The sequence below is a fragment of the Selaginella moellendorffii genome, unplaced genomic scaffold, assembly GCF_000143415.4.
Source record: "Selaginella moellendorffii unplaced genomic scaffold, v1.0 SELMOscaffold_8, whole genome shotgun sequence".
Taxonomy (NCBI): domain Eukaryota; kingdom Viridiplantae; phylum Streptophyta; class Lycopodiopsida; order Selaginellales; family Selaginellaceae; genus Selaginella; species Selaginella moellendorffii.
Window position 1 is genome coordinate 713,022 of NW_003314269.1, and position 20,193 is coordinate 733,214.

General features: G+C 42.3%; 5 protein-coding genes across 6 annotated transcripts; 3 read left to right on the forward strand and 2 right to left on the reverse strand.

The window, feature by feature from the left end:
• Positions 1-11,046: 11,046 nt before the first annotated feature.
• On the forward strand, positions 11,047-13,070 carry LOC9634737 (F-box/LRR-repeat protein 10). Its single transcript, XM_024672302.1, has 5 exons — positions 11,047-11,194; positions 11,244-11,461; positions 11,518-11,593; positions 11,646-12,930; positions 12,986-13,070. Exons 1-5 carry the CDS (start codon positions 11,051-11,053, stop codon positions 13,000-13,002), a joined length of 1,740 nt encoding a protein of 579 aa, XP_024528070.1. The 5' UTR covers positions 11,047-11,050; the 3' UTR covers positions 13,003-13,070.
• LOC9634738 (psbP-like protein 1, chloroplastic) lies at positions 13,021-14,217 on the forward strand. Of its 2 annotated transcripts, XM_024672304.1 has the most exons (8): positions 13,021-13,220; positions 13,275-13,326; positions 13,375-13,452; positions 13,504-13,577; positions 13,637-13,759; positions 13,816-13,887; positions 13,944-14,040; positions 14,091-14,217. In XM_024672304.1, exons 1-8 carry the CDS (start codon positions 13,065-13,067, stop codon positions 14,192-14,194), a joined length of 756 nt encoding a protein of 251 aa, XP_024528072.1. In that variant the 5' UTR covers positions 13,021-13,064; the 3' UTR covers positions 14,195-14,217. The 2 variants fall into 2 exon arrangements, with proteins under 2 accessions (XP_024528072.1, XP_002966879.2); XM_002966833.2 differs by having other exon boundaries at positions 13,021-13,326.
• LOC9634739 (1-aminocyclopropane-1-carboxylate synthase 3) lies at positions 14,213-15,893 on the reverse strand. Its single transcript, XM_024672303.1, has 4 exons — positions 15,677-15,893; positions 15,488-15,601; positions 15,272-15,435; positions 14,213-15,068 (listed from the first exon to the last, which is right to left on the reverse strand). Exons 1-4 carry the CDS (start codon positions 15,887-15,889, stop codon positions 14,231-14,233), a joined length of 1,329 nt encoding a protein of 442 aa, XP_024528071.1. The 5' UTR covers positions 15,890-15,893; the 3' UTR covers positions 14,213-14,230.
• A 27-nt stretch (positions 15,894-15,920) lies between these two features.
• On the forward strand, positions 15,921-18,662 carry LOC9631697 (peptide-N(4)-(N-acetyl-beta-glucosaminyl)asparagine amidase). Its single transcript, XM_024672305.1, has 15 exons — positions 15,921-15,953; positions 16,009-16,059; positions 16,108-16,194; positions 16,246-16,328; positions 16,395-16,508; positions 16,566-16,620; positions 16,696-16,782; positions 16,841-16,896; positions 16,943-17,002; positions 17,053-17,140; positions 17,186-17,905; positions 17,967-18,027; positions 18,072-18,186; positions 18,247-18,384; positions 18,436-18,662. The coding sequence occupies exons 1-15, from the start codon at positions 15,951-15,953 to the stop codon at positions 18,515-18,517; spliced, it is 1,800 nt and encodes a 599-aa protein (XP_024528073.1). The 5' UTR covers positions 15,921-15,950; the 3' UTR covers positions 18,518-18,662.
• LOC9634740 (GDSL esterase/lipase 6) lies at positions 18,656-20,107 on the reverse strand. The gene is made up of 3 exons (XM_024671755.1): positions 19,748-20,107; positions 19,477-19,680; positions 18,656-18,667 (listed from the first exon to the last, which is right to left on the reverse strand). The coding sequence occupies exons 1-3, from the start codon at positions 20,105-20,107 to the stop codon at positions 18,656-18,658; spliced, it is 576 nt and encodes a 191-aa protein (XP_024527523.1).
• Between the last annotated feature and the right edge of the window lie 86 nt (positions 20,108-20,193).

Sequence of the window (20,193 nt, forward strand, 5' to 3'; positions counted from 1 at the left end):
ACCTCATCAGTGCTTTAGCTACCTTGAACAAACTCTATAGTCCTTGGTTCACCCAACCACTACACTGCTAGTTCGGTTTGCCATGGCTATATTGACTTTGGCCTTCTTCGTTCTCTCAAGAAGTCTTTCACTTCACCGCAATCAAAATATATATTGTTTCCCATGCTACTAGTAGACTTTATTTTCTTATCAGTAAGTTTATTTCTTTTCACTTGACTCTTTCACATACTTGCTCTTTGGCCACAAAATCTACCATTTTGAAACCCCAAAGACTCATTTTTAAGAAAACTTTTCTTTAAATTTCCCTTTGCCATATGTCCCCCTTGGTTTGGCTTCTTTGCTGAATATGAACCTTGACACTATTGTGTTCCCTTTCGTAGGTTATAATTGAAATGCACTTTAATAGCTACATCTAACGCTTCCTTTTAGTTAATCGGGTTCTAATGCATCACTTCGTCTCAAGCCAAAGTTTGTAAGTCTAATATGAAGGTATGAAACACATTCATATCATCCAGGATCCTCTTGGCCATAAACCCATTAACATACTCTTGAATGGTTTTTATTTGCTTTAGCTTATTTAGCTCATCCTTTAGGTGCAGAGTAGCATTTGGAGGAACATAAGTTTTGTGGATCCTCACCTTTATCACTTCCCAAGTAGCCACTAGTCCTTCGTTGGCCTCTGTTATTCTCCACCAAAACTTAGCATTATTTACTAAGTATGGTTTTGCATATGGGACGTTTTTCAAATTTGGTAATTGTAACAGTTGAAAATAATTCTCCATATCGTAAAACCAATCCTCCACCACCTTATAGTCATTCACTTCTTTAAAGACCGGTGGGGGCTTTGGTTTGTACTTGGGATTGAAAGACTGATTCTACTTCAGCTTATTTGACCTTATTCAATTCTACCTCAATCTCTGCCAAAGGGCCCATGCCTTTTGTATTGCTAACATTTGCAATCTTTTGCATTTTTTTTCCACTTTTTATCATGTTTTACCTTGTGTATGAGGGTCTTTAGCAGGGCATTTACATTAATTATCCTTCTAAAATGTTCAATCAAGCCTTGGATAACTAAACCTCCCCTCTAGACTCCTATTTAAAAGTTTTCTCACTAGAGTCTACCTTGTGTAAGGATTCCTCATCCATAACTTCTTCTTTGACTGGAGGCTCTAGCTCTGGAAGAGGTTCCATATCTACCTTGATTATTTTACACCTTGTATTAGCCATCTTCTAATAATCTGCCTCTATCCTTTGCTAGAATTGAGGAAAAGGCTCCGATACTAGATTGTAAGCCACAAGTTTTTCCTTTCTAATTTGTTAGTTTACTTCATTTATCTGATCACTATTGCTTTGGCCTTAAATAAGTTCTTTAGCCAAGCTTCCCATCTATTGTACCAGATCCTATTTGGTTTTACTTGGCTTCAACTATTCACTACACAAACAATAGAGTGTTACCCATCTATCATGAATTCCTAAATTCTCTCCCAATCCCCCTCATCGGTTAAATTGGACTTAAGGTTTAGCTACACTCCCTACAGACACAAGCAACCAAACATGCTAAGCCTCTAGATTTCTAACATCCCTTAGTACAACAAAACTTGATTATAGAACCTTCTAAATCCCAAGCTTTGGGTGCATCATTTGCTTTAAGACCCCGAAGGGAAACATTATGGCATAATAGCTCAGTATGGGTACCCTTATTCCCCTACTTCCATCCTAAAGGGAAGGCCCAAGCCTCTAGGAAGGGGTGAGGACCAATGAGCTATATGGTACTCATGTAAGGCACCATTCCACATGAATTAAGAGCACCATAATTAATTTTCCTTATGGGAGTGGGAGTTGTTCTTGAGCACTTCCTTGGGTGGTTTTCTTGGCACCACTTAAGTCCATGCTCACTCCCACCCAAAACCCCTAACCCTTAGTTCCAACCTCAAACCTTAAGTTAATTTGGAAGCACTACTAGAGAGTTTGTTCAAAACTGAAGACTAGTGCATAGACCTCACTATACCTACTATTCTTTTGGAACCCCCCCCCCCCCATAGGATGATTGTTTTGGGCTTTCACCCATGACCTGTATTAGTATTCGGACTCAGTCTTAAACTCAACCTCGGACTTAGTCTCGAACTCAATCTTGGACCCGACTTCAAACTTAGTCTCGGACTCAATCTCGAACTTGGTCTCAGACCCAATCTCGGATCTCGAACTCGGTGTCAAACTCAGTGTCAGACTCAATCTTGGAGTCAGTCTTTAACTCGGTCTCGGAGTCAGTCTCAGACTTGATCTCGGACTCGGTTTCAAACTCAGTTTCAAAGTCGATCTCAGACTCGATCTTGAACTTGGTTTCATCTGGTGAACTCTTTATCATTCTGATCGTGGTTTCAAGGGTCCTTTATCATATGCCACCTTGGGGAGTTGGTTCCTTACAATTAACAATTACAACAAAATCTTTCACAACTGACACAAAAGGAGGATTTTAAAATTGCCTATAGACTGCAAGAGTCCAAAAAAAAAGAATGAATCTACTAGGAGATATTTACTACAGCTCGTTTCGATTGTTGTAAGCAAGTCATTACTATAGCAGTATGTATCCTCAAATGTGACTCCATAAGAAAGATGCTAGATTTGTAGCTAAGTTTTTCTCACTTTGTGATGCTTTATGAGAATGTTTAGCAATGGCTAAGAGAATTTCAAAGTCAAATTTTCTAAATCCCTAAGTTTGAAGAACAGCAATTAAATTATCAAACATAAAGTGGTGAGGATCTTGAATATATGATTTTAAATAAACTAAGGCAATAGAAAGAATTTATTCTAAAATCGCTAATCACTATCACTCATTTGCCCAGTCTACATCTCCATTGAAGATTTCAACATGTCACTATTTTGAATATCTTCTTCACAAGCATAAAATTCTAATCCCCACTACTCATATAATAGTAAATCATAAGCCAAGTTTAAGAGCCCAAGTTTTATCCCACTAACTCATTTCATAAATGTTTAAAAGCACTTTCTCAATCACTCTTTTTCAATCAAGACTTTGAAAGAGTAAGAGCTATCTTATAGAATCTTCGATGAAGTTGGAATTAAGATAACTCTAATATGAAGACATTTTTGTTCTCAACAAAAAAAGTGAGACTTTTTAAAGATTGAGTAAAGAACTCTTATTTCTAGCTCCTCAAGAAGATGAAAAAAACTTTACTACAAGTTATAATTTAGTGGGGGACAAAAAATTAGATAGACACTTTGATCAAACTCTGCTCAACCACTCATTTTTCATGACTTTCAAGATAAAGAAAAAGAAAACGAAAACTCAAAACACTTTCATACTCACTACATTAAAAATGATGAGGGAGGAAAAAAAACTCTAAAAAAACTACAAATAAAACATCATATTTTTATGCCTCCATCATGGTTACCACTTTCTACTCAGCCTAAAGTCTTTACCCACACTCATTAAGAAGAGTTGCTTGTGTCTTACCATCTGAAATTGTTGTAATGCCCAAATACCAATAGTCCACTACTTCATGCTAAGACTAGCCAAGGATGACACATTCTCCACTTTATGAAGCTTTAGTAGTCCCATAATCAACTATCTAGAAATTAAGCACAACATTCACACATTGGACTGAAGTGTATACACCTTTACAAATACCTATTAGGACAACCCTATGGTCAATGAATGCCTTGAGAATGATTGTTGTAGTGGATGAGACCTCTAGGCCCAGTTAACCCATAAGGTGCAAAGAAATTATGTTATTTTTAGAACCAAAGTCCAAGAGCACTTTATCAATCACTGTCTTAGCAATCACATTTAGTATGAGAAAAGCACCCAGATCCAATTGAATTGGACAATCCACAAGTTGCACCTGGTCATTGAAAAATACTAGGGAAGCACTAGAGTTGGGTTGGAGTCTAGAGAACTAGTCCAATTGGTTAGCCAAGCCTGGAATGCACTGGAGCAAGTTGCCAAAAGAAATTTAAAGTTGAAGGGCCTGAATCTACTCCAACAAGTGTGTTGGGAGTGTGGTTATAGTGTCTTGAGAAAGAGGAACACTCTTTTGTAATTTGTTAGGCAAGATTCCTCTTAATTGAGAAGTAATAGCTAGAACTAAAGATGTTGCCGCAGATGCTTGTGGGAAGGGCAAATGCACTGTTATAAATGGAGATGGTGTAATGATTGATGTTGGTGTCTGATCAAGCTCAACAATAATTGAGATCTTCTTCTTTCTACCATAAGTCATAGTTGCTATGCTCTCCTTCATTATAGATTCCACTTGTGTCTCCACTTTGGGGCTTACGGATTTGTGTCTCACATTATATTGTATATTAGTATTTGAAAACAAATAGTAGTGCTAGAGCAAGTTGTAAACTATGGCCTCGAGTCTAAAACTAATCATGGCTACAGTTATAAAACCCTTCTGGCAAAATATTATTAATATTTTTTTTAAACTTTTTTTGTAAGTTTCAAAGTAAACCAAATGTTGTTATGCAAGGACAATATACTATTTGAACTCTTCTTAGCTTACACTTAGTGTTTTTCAATATGAAAAGTCCATAATACAACACTTTGGCTTTTGCACTCGAAGTGAAGGCTATATCACCAATGCAATCTCGAGCAAGTAAAGAATGTCTTTCATGTCCTTTTTTAGTGCTTAAGATATCACCACTTGCAAGATTAAATCACTTTGCCATGATAGGCAATAACCCACTTACAACAACTTTTAGGGAATAAGCACTCCTGGGACGAAGACCAAGACTAAAGAGACGAAAAAGAGTGAACTATACATGTTATAATTTAGTGTTAAAAGACAAAGATTTAGTCTCCCTAAACTACATTATGCCTCCTTTTGAAGTTCTTCACCACCCAACCACCCAAGCTACCTCAAAAGCTCCACTACACTACCATTCCATCCTAATATGCTTTAATATACCTTTGAGCTTCCTTTTGACCCATGTTGATTATGGAGTCAAAGCTAGCACTTAACAATTCTTCCCCCCCAACAAAGTCCTTGTCCTAAGGATGAGTTGTACTAGTGATCACTTTTTCTAGGGAATTTTGTTTAAGCTCTTAGTACATTTTCCATAGTTGTATACATCAAGGATGCATTAGGCCTTGCACTCCAAGATAATATACCTTTCAACTAATTGATATAAAATATTAAATGAATTTTCACCTAGTTGGCAACCATACCCAATAAACCACCTTATCAATGTGCTCTAACACTTTATATAGACTAACATATTAATGAGAAAGTTTATCACCCTTCCCATTCTACAAAAACATTAAAATGTTCTATTGCTCACTTGACGAAAAAATCACTAGCACAAAGATAAGATCACCCACCTTATATTCCCAAAATTGGCAATGATCAGTAGTAAACTTCTTCACTCTAACCTAAGCTGCCTACAAATTCTACTTGCACACCACCAAAATCTCATTAAATTTTGTGGCTAAATCAATTGCCTTTGAGTCAAGTTTATCTTGAACATCCTTACTCAAATGTAATCCCAACTCTAATATTGTTCAGAGAGCTTTAAAGTCATTTGCATGGTATTCAGAAAGCTCTTCCACTAGTAAACTTTGAGCCTCAATTACTGATGATGTCCTCTAGCAAACAAAAATCAAGATAGACCTCCTCCAAGTAGACCACAACTAAGTCAGAGGCAATGACACTCTTTTGAAGAGTGAATAACCGCACATACTATGTCAATTGATCTAATATAACTCACATATAGCATTAGTATTTTATCCTTCTATCTTTTTGTTCAAAGTATAATAATCAATACACATTCACATTAAACTATCTTTCTTCCTCACAAACAAAATTAGAGCACCAAATGGAGACTTACTTGGTTGAATAAATTTAAACTTAAATAACTCCTTGACTTGTTATTGAACCTCTTGCTCTTTCATATAGCATTAGAAAATTACATCTAGCATTGTTGCCTCTCCCCCATACATGCCTTTGGTTCCTCAAGTTAGAAATAAATAGCAAGTAATTTGAAAGTTTTTGTCCATTATGACAAGCCCACTTCAAAAATGTAATAGAGAGCATAACAACTAAATGTTAAACTCCCTCTCCAAACCACATATCATTGACTCCACCGCACTCTAGTGAGATATGTTTAATGCTCCACTTTATCTTTGAATCCACCTTCACCAACCATGGCATCCCAAAAATGAGATCCACATAATAGATATTTGCAAGATTAACCAACACTTCCAGCCCCTCTACACAAGCATCAAAATGTTGAGTAATGTCTCATCTAGCACCATTACAACTACTTAAGATTGATATATAAAGGACACTATTCTTCACCATATTACCAGATCCTTCAAACTGCTTGGCAACACTTCCTTACCTTCCAATTGCACACTTAGTTCCAATTAGCAATGGAATACTTTTCAACAGCACACTAAAGTCCTCGTTTATATGGTATGACTATGTTGGCCAATTCTTTTCTTGCCTTGGCTGTGGATTCACCATGATCAAGGCACTCGGAGCACCACCGCTTAGATGTATGGGATGTTTCGAGGGGCATAGCTTGTGTCAGAGGTTGCATCAAATTAGCTTGTTAGAGTGCGGAAATGTAACTTCAACCCGAATCCAAGAGGAGTGGCTCACCTTTGGTCATGATTCCAGATGGATAGTGCCAAGGGTACAACTATACTAGTATGAGGGTATGGGATTGGTGTGGCAGCACTACACTTGCATGGCCTGATGGGAGGTAGGAAATAGCAATTTTAGTTGGAGGGGATCGGTCACACAGCAATGAGGAAAGGACTTCTAGGCAATAGCAGCATCACCATTACTAGAGATTATACACTCCTCCTCAATTTATCGCACCATAGGATCCATGACTATACATCTTTAGGGGCTTTTTATATCTGTAGGTGCTATATGGGTGGAGATCAAGCGAGGGCGGTGTACCACCACTGATTTCACAACTGACTCAAGTCCCTCACATTAGTAGGCACAGTCGATATGGGAAAGATGAGGCTGGGGACCATAGATAAGGCAAAAAGTTCACAACCACTAAGGATTAGGAGTATATATTTGTGGAGTGAGTGGCATGGATTTTGTTGCATAGAATTGGACTCAAGTTCCTTTGATTAGGATTGCACAGAACTAGACTCTAGTTCCATTGATCCCTCTTTCTTCACCCCCCCTCCCAATTATGCATGTCAAAATTGGACCTCTATGGATTTTTTAAAGGATAAATATGAAAAACCCCATTTAACAAAATGCTAAGCAAGGGTAATTGCACCTTCCACTATGTATGGAAGAACTGCTTATATCACTAGACCATAACTTGCTGGAACAAAGTTGTTATCACTCCCACTATCCAATAAAATCTAGACCACCACAGAACACGCTCTCCAGCTATACTTATTGGCAAACAACTGAACAAAACGAACTAAACAGACGCAAATGTGTTCAAACATAGAGACTTTTGATATGAACGAAGATACTAGTTTGTATAATTCAAATGTAAATAAACCCTAAATATATGTAAAAGAAATAAATTTGAAACATTGAAACTTGAAATTCAAATTTCAAACACACAAACAGTAGTGATCACACTTCCTCTTCTTCATCATCAACATTTGATCCCATCCCTGCCTCATCATCATAAACCTCCTCCATTTCAACATGCAACTTCAATTCAATTTCCTCAAGTATTTCCTGCATCAAAAGAATTCTGATCCACTGAGGCTCAACCTTTATTTCATCCGCATTCACCTCCAAAAGCCTCATCTCATGTGTTTCCATCTCCTTGAGTAGCTTCAAGTTGCTGTAGTAGAAGAAGAGCTTCTCCATGGTCTTTACAAGCAAATGAGCTCACCTCTTTATTTGCATGATGCTCCAAATGCTCCAATTTTGCTCAGAGGCTGAAACTAATATAGTATGGCTAAGAACACGCATAGCAATCTCTTGAAGTTCTGGCAACACTGATCCATACTCTATCCACTAGCTCATTAGATGGAGCTGCATTTTTCAATGTTTGGCAATTGCATGAGACATCTCTTATGGTGTAGCCTCCATAAACTCCGATATTGGAAAGTGAGCTTTTGAAACAACTCATAGTTCTTGGCTCCAGCCACTAGCTCAAAATAATCATAAAGATCACTCTTTGCCTCAGAATTTTCTAGCAAGCTCAACCAGAGAGGATTCAAACAATGAGTAGCACTTTGGAGCATAGAGTGGAACATTTTCTATTAGCTCTTGCTTTGCAGATGGAGATTCACGGGGTCAAGCTCTTCTGTGCTCAACTCAAAGATGAAATGCTTGATGATGTTGATCCTCTTTTCAACAACCATCTTGTTCACATCCAAAACTTGAAGAGCTTCTTGAGCTTGATCCATCTCCTCAAACAGAAGCCCAAGGTTGCTCCTTCTCGATCTGCCAGCTTCAGAACCTTCAAAATTGGTTCCGTCACCAGCAAAACCTTAGCACAACAATGCCAAAAACTACCATTCTGAATCAGGACTTTTAGTGTTGAAACTTCGCTCAACTTATCCTAGTTTTGGTACCATACATCTAATACCACAAACTGCTGCAAAGCTTTGATCATCTCCAGTTCAGTCAAGGAGCTCATCACCATGAAGTTGTACAAAAATCTCGTCAACGCTGGTTTGATGAGGTCTCAAGCGGTGATTTTCCAGAATGCTGTAACCAAGTTTAGCTTCTTCAGCATAAAATTGCACATCTGCCGTGAACGATCTTCGAAAACTCCTCTTTCATGAAATCCCCCATGCGAACAAAGTTGAAGCCAGTAGCAGTGATCATTTGAACCACATTCTCAAATCCAACCTCCATGAGAACAAGGCTCAACTTCGACCACAACTAGAGACCGGTTTCTTCTCCTCCAACGCATCAAACAATTTCAGAAACACTAATCCATGAATGTTCACCACCATCACGTTCACAATGCTTTGTTTCCTTGGGCATTGCCAACTATTAGTGATGATCGTGTAGCCAAATCACTTCCAGCCTTCATGCACAACATCTAGCCTTGAGTTCAAGCTTTCATACTCCTTATTTAAATGTTTCACCTGGATCGCTTCATACTTTAGAGACACTGAGAAGTAGCCTGGACCAATTTTCCCCACAGTGCTGAGCATCTCTTTCTAATACAGGTTGTTCACAACATTGAAGGCTTGTGCAGTTCCATAGATGAACCTGCAAACAGCAACATCCACATCAATGTAGCTCTGGTTTTGCAATGTTGTATATAGGCTTTGTTGTCTGCCAGCAGCCATACCCAGGCCCAGTTGCATCCCCCCACTAGAATTCATAGGACTTGACATGTTGCTCTGTTATTGCCCGCCAAAAAGTCCTCTAGAGAGTGCTTGCCCTGTTTGGGCATCTACTGCATTATTATTATTTGAAATAGCAAAATCCATTGTCGCAGCCAGGGATTATTGACTTAGAGCATTACTACCTGGTAGAAATGAAGATGTTCCATGACTCACAATCAATGGGCAGGTAGCAAAAGCTGATCTCTAGGAAAGGAGTCTTGAAAATCTCCCTATTGATGTTTACATACTGGGCATTTGTAGTGTAGACAGCAAGACCATCTTTTTGTGATGGTTCACAACAATGATAATCACTAAAGCACTTCATTTGCATCTCATTGAGCACATTCAAGGGCACCTAACCACAGCAAACCTCAATCTCTTCCCCCAGGACCCTCCCTACATGTGCAATCAAACTCTTTAGCAAACCAAATTTCAACTCATTGTAGAACTTGCCCATGGCTTTGCTTGTAAGCTGCACCATAAATAGTGAATTGATCCCAAGGAGTTTTGTTTTTTCCCTGGACGATCAGAAGAGGTGGCTTGGCGAGCCATTGCAGCAGCAATTGCCTCCCATCCGTAGAAAGAAACATAAAAGATTGTAAAAGATTCTGGTTTAACTTGGAATATTTGTTTAACTTGGCAACCCTCTGCAAATGGAATGCGAACACATATGCAAACGCCCGTTTGTGAAAGGTTTTTACAAAATCAACCACATTTTCCGATAAGTATGCCTTCAACATTAAAGCTAATGCATAAATGTTCTCAAATTCCATCTTGTTCCACACACAATTGAGTTGATGAATAACAATTGAAAAGCCTCTTCCTTTGACCGGAATGGTTTTCCCCATCATTCTCACATTATAAACTTTGCAACTTTTTAGTATTTAACATACTATTAATAGAAGATTAACCATTTTTTTTACCCTATTACTTGTTCTTTAGTTGTGGACAATCAGCCCTTCATTGTGAGCCCTAGAGTAGATTAAATTTTATATTTTAACATCCCTTAATATACTTTTGAGTTTCCTTTTGACCCACATTGACCACAGAGTTAAAGCTAGCACTTAACAATGTATATAAATAAGTTCCTATGCTTTATAGTTATGCACAAATGGATTGTAACCAGAGCTTTGTGTGATTCATTATAAACAAAGTAATTTTATTTTAGAAAAAAGAAGAACGAAATGAAAACTGAAAGCAACTGAACTCTTCGTGCACTGCAATTCTCAGATAACTTACACATTAACCCAGTCGCACCGCTTTTGTCTAAACTGCAGCCTAAGAAAGTCTTAGTTAATTTGTGGCAAGGTCAATTCCCTTGGCTGTGGACAAACGTAGCTGGGATCGATGGCCCTGGTGAGAGCTCAGACAACAACATAATCTGGTTGAACACTCAAGATTGTGGGATCTTCAGCTTCGGCTTTCACTGTGCAGCGGAATCCTTCTCCTTCCCTCCAGGATTGAGTGGGGGAATCCACCACGTCTCTCTCTTCGTTTTCGCAGCGCTCCTCCACCAGCACACTTGAGCAAAGGCCGAATTCAGTGGGTTGATAACGGTGGATTCGAGCTTGACCTTCTTGGCAGATCTCCTCAAGCGTGAGAACATACCTTGCTTGGAGTTTGCAGTGACGAAAATCGCGTTAAAACACGGCATTCTTTCGTACACAGAGTTGGCCGACATACTTTTTTATTAAACAAAAAAACTAGAACTGTTGTGTGATTGAATCTATTACTTAGGGCTTGGCAGCGATGGAGCGCCTCCCGCTGTCCGTGCTCCAGGACATAGTTTCTCTGCTCGATCTCTCTTCTCTCTTCGCGGCCGCGTCGACGTGCCGGGTGCTGAAAGCCGCTGTCGATCAGGAGCTGCCGTTCTTGGAAAATCTTCATCTTGAGGTATGTCGCGTAGAAATGCCCATCAGCTATTGATCTCCGGGCTCTCTAGGACTATTCTCTGGATCGTGCCACATTGAAACGGCTCCTAACGTCGAGCATTGGCTCGTCGAGCTCGCGATTAAGTTTGAAACTCCGTGGCGTGGCTCTGGAGGATGATATGGTAGACCTTATTGCCAAGCCTCAGCTGGAGGAGCTCCACCTCGAGTACTGCACAGAATTCTCGCCGGGGTTTTTTCACGACATTGGTCTCACTGCTCGCAACCTCCGGTAGGAGTCTGGCCTTGATATACTGTATGCTAAATCTTTTTCCTATCGTGCTATAGGCGTCTATCGATAAATCCATGCTCGGATACCACAACGATGTCTTTAGCTTCACTCCAGCACTGCCATTCTTTGGAGGTATGTTCTTGCCTTTTCTTTATTGTGTGCTCATACGCGTTTTTTACTCCAGTCCTTGTCGCTGCTATTTGATCCGGAGGTTTTGGTATTTGGTGGTATTGTCCTACCTTCGCTATTAGTTCTTGAGATTGGTGGTCTTTCGGAAGAGCACGGTCTCAAGCTTATCCACGCCACAGCGTCTCCAGCCTCGCAGTACAAACTCCAAAGGCTGTCCTTGGTTCTCTACCATATCACCGACGCTATTGTGCAATGCGTTTCTGAGAACCTGCCTATGCTTTTGGAGCTTGAGTTGCGGGACGAGCCATCCGAGGCTTATCAGAACGACTTAACAGATGCGGGCATTCAGAAACTTGGAGCTCTTACTCGGTTGCGTCGGCTTTCCCTGGTCAGAGGCTCGAAATTTTTCTTCAAGCGAATCAACGACGTTGGAGTATTTATAATGATCCACAGCCTGCAGCAGCTGGAGAGTATAAGGCTCGGTGGTTTCTCTCGGATTACAGACGCTAGCTGCGCGGCTATTCTCTACAGTTGCTCGAAGCTTCACACTTTTGAGCTTATGAAGACGAGTAAGTTAACCGACTTGGCGTTTCACAACTTATCATCATCCGTTCCTCGCGGGCTTGTCAACGTGAACTTGTCTCTGAACAACTTGCTCAGCGATGACACTCTCGGGCACTTCGTCTGTTGCACCACTTTGGAGGTGTTAAATCTCAGAGGCTGTAGAAGCATCGGTGACGCTGGCCTGCGACATATCTCCAAGTTATGCAACTTGAAAACGCTATTGCTCGATGGCTCAGATGTTAGCGACTTCGGCCTTTATCCTCTTGCAAAGGGGAAGATGTCGTTGATATCACTTTCTCTGAGAGCTTGCACAAGGGTCACGGACGATGGAATCGTCGCTCTAATGGCCGGCAGGGCAGCGAAAACGTTGAAGTCTCTTGATCTCTCACTCATACCGAAGCTTACGGACGCAAGCATTTTATCGCTAGTGCAGAATGGGGTGCTACCAGCAGAGCTTTGGTTACGGAACTGCTACCAGATAGGAGACGTCTCAGTGATGGTGTTGGCTACGCATCTCGCTATGCATCCCGGAAGAGTTCTCAAGCTGCTTGATCTTTGGAACTGCAGAAAAATAACCGCGGATGCTTTAAGGTGGTTCAAGTGGCCTTACTTCTCCGGCCTGAGGAAGCTGGGAGTTCCTGTCCCGCTGGAAGAGACTATCAGATCAGCACGTCCTTCTACCCTTTTAAGCTTCGACGGATCCGAATGCTTTGATGATGAAAGTGGCTGGGTGGACGAACTTGAGAGGAGACTCGAGAAAACCAGCAACTATAGAGGTGTGAGTTTTCATTTTGTTGTCTCTTATCCTCATTTTTTTTCTTATGTTTGCAGTGGCTTCTACTTCGTGATGTTTCATCCAGGTAATTTCTTCGTAAGTTTGGTTATAGCTTGAACGAGTTGAACGGTCTAGATGTGCAGAGAGGGGTCTATCTGCTCCTCGTTTGCTTTGGCCTCTAGGAGCCCAGGAATGGCAGCGTGGTGTGGAAGACCAATTTATCTCGCACTGGAGCCGCAGGTAGCCGCATTTTACTCAGAAGTGCCTCCGGCATTGCGAGGATGCCCCAAGGTCACAATTTTCTGCTTCTACTTTTTCCTGTTCACTCACGTTTGGATCTCACAGACCAAACAGTCTATAAAGATGAAGAGCTCCATGAACTTGGATCATTTTGATGGTAAAAGCTCTCTAACTTTGCGAAGGTATCCGCTAATCTGTCGTGTAGACAGGACCAAGCGTCGGCAGATTCTCGTAGGCGTCGGGACATTGTTGTTGATCTCTCCCGACGTTGCCCGCGCCGAGAGTGAGTGTCTCAAGTACTCTCATATCATGTTTTGATGGAAGAATGTTGCAGAAACTCCTGCAGGCTTCAAGGCATCATTGGACAAAAACGATGGCTACGTATTTTACTATCCATTCGGCTGGGAGGTAGCTCTTGAATCCTTCGTGTTTTTTTGTTGTTGTTGTTTATACTTCCTGCGATGTAGGAAATTGTTGTCAAAGGTCAGGATGTAGTGTACAAAGACGTGATTGAGCCACTGGAAAGCGTCAGTGTGAATATTGTGAAAACTGAGAAAACCGACATTCACGATTTTGGACCTCCCGATAAGGTAAAGAAAATACCCTTTGGAAAGAATGGACACTTCACAGTACTATTTTGCCGCAGCTTTCGAAAACTCTAGTCGAGAAGTTCCTCACCTCACCGTCGCAAAAAACGCAAGTTATTGAAGCCAAGGAGGTATTTGTTAGCCCATCGATGTCTCTTTGTCTGAAGTTTCTCTCCTTCCGTCGCAGAGAGAAACCGATGGCAAGCCATACTACACGTTCGAGTTCCTTGCCAAGGACAAAACGTACACGCGACATGCGCTGGCAGCAGTCACAGTTGCAAACGGTAAAAGCTTGTCTCGAATCGTGATGTCCACTAAGCTTTTGAGATCGCAGGCAAATTCTACGCGCTCGTCACCGGAGCTAACGAGAGACGATGGAACAAGATGCGCGACCGGCTGCACAGCGTTGTCGACTCGTTCAGGCTCTTGGAATACTGAGTGAGCCTTTCTTCTTTTGTTTGTACTCACGGTCTTTCACGCACGTAGATCCTCCAATCGTCGAATAGCCACTGCTAAAGTATCCTCGTCCTGGTTTGCAAAGCAAAACCGGAACCAGCCTGGCTCCGGGGAGTGGCAAGCACTCCCAGGAGTTAAGTTCAGCCCAACCTCGTACACCACATTCTTCCACAGCTCGGTCTCTGCTTCTTCCGTGGGTGCCTTTAGGAATCTTGACAAGTCTATCCAGCAATAGAAACCAGCATTACCTTTCGCGCAGCCGGTACCTGTGTTTCTCAGCATTTCCACCACCCAGTCTCGTCTAGCTTTCAACCTCTTCTTATTCTCTCGCAGGTAGTCACGAACGAACTCCTTGTCCGAGAGAAAAGCACTGACGAAGCACTGCGTCTGCGTTGAAACCGAGCAAAACCTTCCCAGTCTAGCTGCCGTTGATAGAACCTGCTTGTTCCAAGAGTAGAGTGCCCCGACTCTCAGTCCAGGGAGTCCCAGGTCCTTGGATATGCCGTAGACTATATGGACGCTGGCTTTGTCGTAGTCCCCGGATTCCATGACTTTGGCAATGCTGACAAACTCCGGATCGTCGAAAGTGGAGCCGGCATAAACTTCATCGCAGATGAGGTGAATCCCTTCGCTCTTGATGAACTCCAGCATCTGCTTGAGCGTATCTGCTCGCAAGGAATTGCCGACGGGGTTGCTGGGTGACGCAACGAGCAGCGCGCGGACCTTCTTCCCGAGCTTGGCGCATTGATGGAAAGCCGCCTTGAGCGACGCTGGCGTTACGTTGAATCCATTGGCGCTGCTGCTCTCCACGGGAATGAGCTCTACGTCGCTCCTCCATCGGCTGTCTCTCGTAAAACTGGCAAACCAAAGTAAGAATGATAAGTCACGAGAATTTCTGCATGAGAAGAGACGTGAAAAGAGCAAGGAAGAAATCTTTAAGAGCTGGAAACTATGAAGCAAGCAGGCAAAACTTTCTTTGTTTTCTAGAGCTAGAGCTGCGAGAAATGAGCTTGCAAAGAGCTAAGGATGCATGTAAGAGATGGATGCTAGAAAGCTTACCCGGGATAATAAGGCGCTGGAACGAGGAACACATCTCCAGCTTGAGCCAGGCAAAAGCTTAGCACGTCAATGGCTGCCGTCGCACCGGCAGTCATCACAATGTTGTCTGGATCGAAAGCTACTTGGCCTCCTCCAAGTACTTCTTCCATGAAGCTCGCGAAAACCTGGAAGCAAGAGCCAGGAGTTAGCTAGAACACAAGAGAGATCGCTCCATACTTTTCGAAAGCTTGCTAGTCCGGCATAGTCTGGATACACGGCAATCTCGTCCACTGGAAATCTTGTAGCTTCTGGATGTGAATCAAGCCATTGTTCCAGCAAATCCAAAGAAAGCTGCCTCGATCAATCCAAACCAAGCAAACAAGATTAGAAGGTGCGAGCTCATAGAACCAGGAAATTTTCCATCACCTTGGATTCCGCCAAGCCTAGCTGAATGCATCCACCCGGATTGAAGACCGGATCGTATGGATTTCTTTGGAATTCCTTCCAGCCGAGGTAGTATGGAGAATCGCCGCCATCGAGAACGCTAGAACCTCTCTTGGAAATGCTGCTAGCGCTCTTCTTGTTGATGATCGACCCGCTCGATGGTGCTAGCTCGTCGGAATAGGTCTCCATGGCCATGAAAGTGGTCTGATTGGGAGGGAAGAACCCTAAATCTCGAAATATTGTTCATCTTCTTCTTATGGTAAGAAGGCGCTGTGCGCATCGATCGATCGGTTCTAATAAGAAATGCTTTGCAGGGAGAGGAATTCCAGCAGAAATTGGAGGGCTATGTCGAGCAGATCGCCCAAGTAAGTCTTACCGAGCACAAATCTCTCTAACTTTCTCTTTCGCTATAGTATCATGATCCGGCAATGCAAGGGCTAGCTAGAGCACTGCTGCCTGTAGAGGAATTCGAGGAAAAGGCCGCCATCGCGCTTGCCAAGGTGAGCTCTACTTCGTGTTTCTTCCTCTTGATTTTCTTTGTTCATCTCAAGGAAGGGAAGTTCCAGCCAACCAAAGAAGAAGAGAACCATTTTTTTCTCATTCAGTTGCTCCACTGGTTCAAGACATCTTTCAAGTTAGTTCGTTTGCTGGCTCTTCTTTCCCAAATTTCTTTTTTTCTGAAACAGCTCTGGATTTGCAGGTGGGTGAATTCACCCTCGTGTGATTTCTGTGCATCCAACACGCATCACATAGGCATGGGAGAACCAAGTGCCGAGGATCTCCAGTTTGGAGCCAGCCGTGTAGAGATTCACAGGTGTTTCCAGCTGAAAGTTTCGAGCATCTACAAACGTTTTAACTCCTCACCTTGCAGTTGCGAGCTTTGTGGAACAGTCACTCGATTTCCACGCTACAACAGTCCCGCAAAGGTAAAGTTGACTGGTTCCACTCGCTTGAATGCTGCCACTGATTTTATAGTATCAACTTTCTTTTGTCAAATGAAGCTCATGGAGACACAATGCGGTCGCTGTGGAGAATGGGCCAATTGTTTTACGTTCTACTGCGTTGCGCTAGGCTACAATGCTCGTCTGGTAACGCCGTGGTCATAGAATCTGTTGGTTCATGCTTGTAACTCTTGCTTTTGTGCAGGTCCTTGACTTCACGGATCACGTCTGGACAGAGTGCTATTCTCCTTATCTCGGAAGGTATGCTCTCCCGACCTCTTATAAAGCTCTTGAAGTGCTTGTGCAGATGGGTGCACTTGGATCCGTGTGAGGCCTCGTATGATACTCCGCTTCTTTACGAGAAAGGGTACTATGTGACATTTCTTTTCCTCACGCTAACACCGGACTTGCGTCAAGATGGGGAAAGAAGCTGAACTACGTCATTGCCGTTGCGAAAGATGGAGTTTATGATGTTACAAAACGATACACACGGAAGTGGCCAGAGGTACAAACTATATTGTGTGGCGCTTCTTTGACTTTGTTGTAAAAGGTAGTGTCTCGCAGGAACTTGGTAAGCGAAGAGACCGCGGAGGAGGTAGTAGCACTGCTAACAGCGATTCAAAGGAGCAAACTGGAACCCGAGGAGCTCGATATACTTGAGCAACGTGACAGGCAAGAGGCTGAAGAGCTCTCTGGAGCTCAAGCCAGCCCAGAGACGGATCAACACCTACCTGGTCGCCAGAGTGGCTCAAAAGAATGGCGTGAAGTCAGAGGAGAAATGGGAGTACAGCATATTGAGTCCGATCGCAGCTTCTGCCCGGCAAGGCTATGCGCAGATGAGCACGTCGGTAAAATCTACCAAGCAATCGGGCTGTTATGCTCTCAAGAAAGAAGCACGGCAGAAAAAGAGCTGGCACTTCTCCACGACTTATTGATCAAGCTTAAGAGGCAGCCATTCAGAGCGAGAAGTGCGAAGCTGGAATCCACAGACGAAACTCAGCTGAACTTCCTGCAAAGCAAAGGCGGTGCGGCATGGCTGGATGGCATTGGAATGAAGCAAGCGAGCGATGGAAGTGGGGGAATGCAAGTCACTCTCAAGGAACCTCCAGGAAAGGCTGCTCTGGCTCTTGTCACAGCTCTTGAGAACGTCGAGAAAGTCACGAAGAAGCTCGCATCCCAGGACATGAGTTCGCTGCAGCTGATGTTACAAGGAAGGAGGCTTTGCGGTGGCTTGGTTTATGCCACCGGCGAACAGATGCCCTCTGGAACGGTATGTTTTCTCGTTTCCCTTGGTTATTTCCTTCGCTTAAAACGAAGTTTATCGTTTGCAGGCTAGCGCAGCTTTTGACGGCCACTACTCCACAAAATGGGAAGAACCAGGAGGAGCAAAAGGTTGGCGAAGTTTTTTATTTTTTTCGCATCTAGAATTGAAACAGGTGTGCTTGTAGGCGCGACTCTTGTTTACCATTTGCATGGTAACGCATCTCAACACATTGTTGGATACGACTTAACATCCGCAAACGACTGTCCCGAGAGAGATCCTTTAGACTGGTACGTGAATCAATCGCCATTGTTATGGATCAGAGTTTTTCCTTTTGATTGCTTTTCCAGGATGCTCGAGGGAAGCTGCGATGGGGGTAAGACCTGGCAACTCCTGGACAAGCGAAGTGGAGAGCTATTTCAAGAGCGCTACGAGAGACGATGCTTTATAGTTGCCAAAGAGTCCCAGTTTCCTTGCAGTGTTCTAAGGTAAAACCAGGTTTCATGCGTGTTCACCCTCAAATTCTCTCATTGACGCAGGCTCCAATTCGCAGCCGTAAGAGAGACTGTAAAAACGTCGAGGCTCCAGCTTTCCTCCATAGACTTTTACCTTCACAATTAACAACAGCATTTGTTTTACCTACCATTGCCTACAAAAAATGTATGAAAACTATTTATCATCACGAACTAGTGTTGAGAGTGGGATTCGTAATCCAGTGCCTCAGCTTTGTTCTTTTTCTTAATCTAAAAGATTGATCCTTTAAACCTTCCACTGCATGAGGTTGTTAATGTTAAGACATAGAAAACACTAATCTAGAAAACATTAACAACATTGATACATGTGGTAAACTTCATCTAGAAGAAATGTTTTATAAGAAAAAAATTACAAACTTTTAAGGTGTTGGGGGTGGGTTTGGAATGTTAAACCCCTGAAAAAAGAAGTTGAGGTTGCTGGGTCTTGCAATATTGTAAGATCCATGCCAAAAATTCTTCATCACAAACCAATAACCAGCTTCAGTGAAATGGTTGCTATCAAAGTATAAATAATCCTTAGGATTGTTGCATACGAACTTAGTGTATTTATTTTTGTGATCTGGCTTCCAATCATGTTTATCAGCGTCCCCACAAAATTCTGCTGCATTAAATGGCCCACCACCACAACATGCCTTTTCTGCTTCTTTGAAACCTAGATGGACACACACAAATATTAATATGAATATGAATGGAGAGATAATTTGTGTTTCTTACCGTATTTCTGAGGATTCCTTAGCACGTTCAGTATAATTGGAGATGGATTTAATGTTGCAATGTTCAAGTCACGATAGTCATTGTGTAACTTCACAGCAAGATTCAAGAGTTTAGTGTTATATGAATCCACAAAAGTGTTAATGATTCCTATGCAGCCCTCTGGAGTTAAATTGGTATTCCTGCTTTGTGCTGATACTGCTCTCAAGTTAGGAGTACACCCAATTGGTGGTGCTAGCAGAATTATAATATGCTTAATGCCATAATTGTAAATTTCCTATAAATCAAAAGAGAAATCCAAAGGTTTTGAAGTTAGTGAATGTAATACTCGAGTACCTGAATAGCACTTGAATATGCTTGTATCATCTCCTGGAACAAGAATGAGCTGGGAACAGCATTAGCAATATCATTAGCTCCCATGCTAAACAATGCCACTGAATTGCGCAAGAGCTGGTTCGTAAACTCCACACCCTTCTCTTTTTTGTACTCATTTGTGACGTTGCGAAACTGGCGCAGCTGCTGCTTCATTGAAATAACTCCCTGATAAAACCCGAAAAGAATGAATCAGAATCAACTATTTCTGAGGGGAATACGAGAGTATACGTACTTGATGGGCATTCGTTTCATCTAACAAGCCTGCACCGGCAGATGCAAAGTTCACTCCACTGGAAAAGTTGGCACCAGGCTCGAGAAAAGGTGGCAACAATGGAAGGCCCAGTGCTTGAGCCAGGAAATCAGCAATCGTCCTGCCATCCGTCCAACGCCCTGTTGGCTTGCTGAAGTACGTCTTTCCATATGGCGGAATTGCGCTAACAATCTTGGAGCCCGGGATGTACGTGTTCTGTCCTCCATCTAACGCTGAGTTCCCAAAAACGAACAGGCCTTGGACTGGAGGATTCGTGCTAGCAGCTTGGGATATCATGATGCATGCAACCAAAACAATGACAAGAACTTTGAATGCTTCCATCTCTCAACTAGAACTTCTATCTTACTTCTACGATTGTGGTATTTTCCGGTTTTATAATATGGAATAGATTTCCTTGTATGGAATAG

Bases quoted from the DNA above. Each gene is read 5' to 3' on its own strand.
- LOC9634737 (XM_024672302.1), top strand. From the start codon at position 11,051: ATGGAGCGCCTCCCGCTGTCCGTGCTCCAGGACATAGTTTCTCTGCTC. The intron at 11,462-11,517 runs GTAGGAGTCTGG...ATCGTGCTATAG, and splicing joins CTCACTGCTCGCAACCTCCG to GCGTCTATCGATAAATCCAT. The intron at 11,594-11,645 runs GTATGTTCTTGC...TTTTTACTCCAG, and splicing joins AGCACTGCCATTCTTTGGAG to TCCTTGTCGCTGCTATTTGA.
- LOC9634738 (XM_002966833.2), top strand. From the start codon at position 13,065: ATGTGCAGAGAGGGGTCTATCTGCTCCTCGTTTGCTTTGGCCTCTAGG. The intron at 13,327-13,374 runs GTAAAAGCTCTC...TCTGTCGTGTAG, and splicing joins GAACTTGGATCATTTTGATG to ACAGGACCAAGCGTCGGCAG. The intron at 14,041-14,090 runs GTAAAAGCTTGT...TTGAGATCGCAG, and splicing joins AGCAGTCACAGTTGCAAACG to GCAAATTCTACGCGCTCGTC.
- LOC9634739 (XM_024672303.1), bottom strand. From the start codon at position 15,889: ATGGCCATGGAGACCTATTCCGACGAGCTAGCACCATCGAGCGGGTCG. The intron at 15,436-15,487 runs GTATGGAGCGAT...TCTTGCTTCCAG, and splicing joins GACTAGCAAGCTTTCGAAAA to GTTTTCGCGAGCTTCATGGA. The intron at 15,069-15,271 runs GTAAGCTTTCTA...TTGGTTTGCCAG, and splicing joins CCAGCGCCTTATTATCCCGG to TTTTACGAGAGACAGCCGAT.
- LOC9631697 (XM_024672305.1), top strand. The intron at 16,060-16,107 runs GTAAGTCTTACC...CTTTCGCTATAG, and splicing joins ATGTCGAGCAGATCGCCCAA to TATCATGATCCGGCAATGCA. The intron at 16,621-16,695 runs GTAAAGTTGACT...TGTCAAATGAAG, and splicing joins GCTACAACAGTCCCGCAAAG to CTCATGGAGACACAATGCGG.
- LOC9634740 (XM_024671755.1), bottom strand. From the start codon at position 20,107: ATGGAAGCATTCAAAGTTCTTGTCATTGTTTTGGTTGCATGCATCATG. The intron at 19,681-19,747 runs GTACGTATACTC...GGGTTTTATCAG, and splicing joins ATGAAACGAATGCCCATCAA to GGAGTTATTTCAATGAAGCA.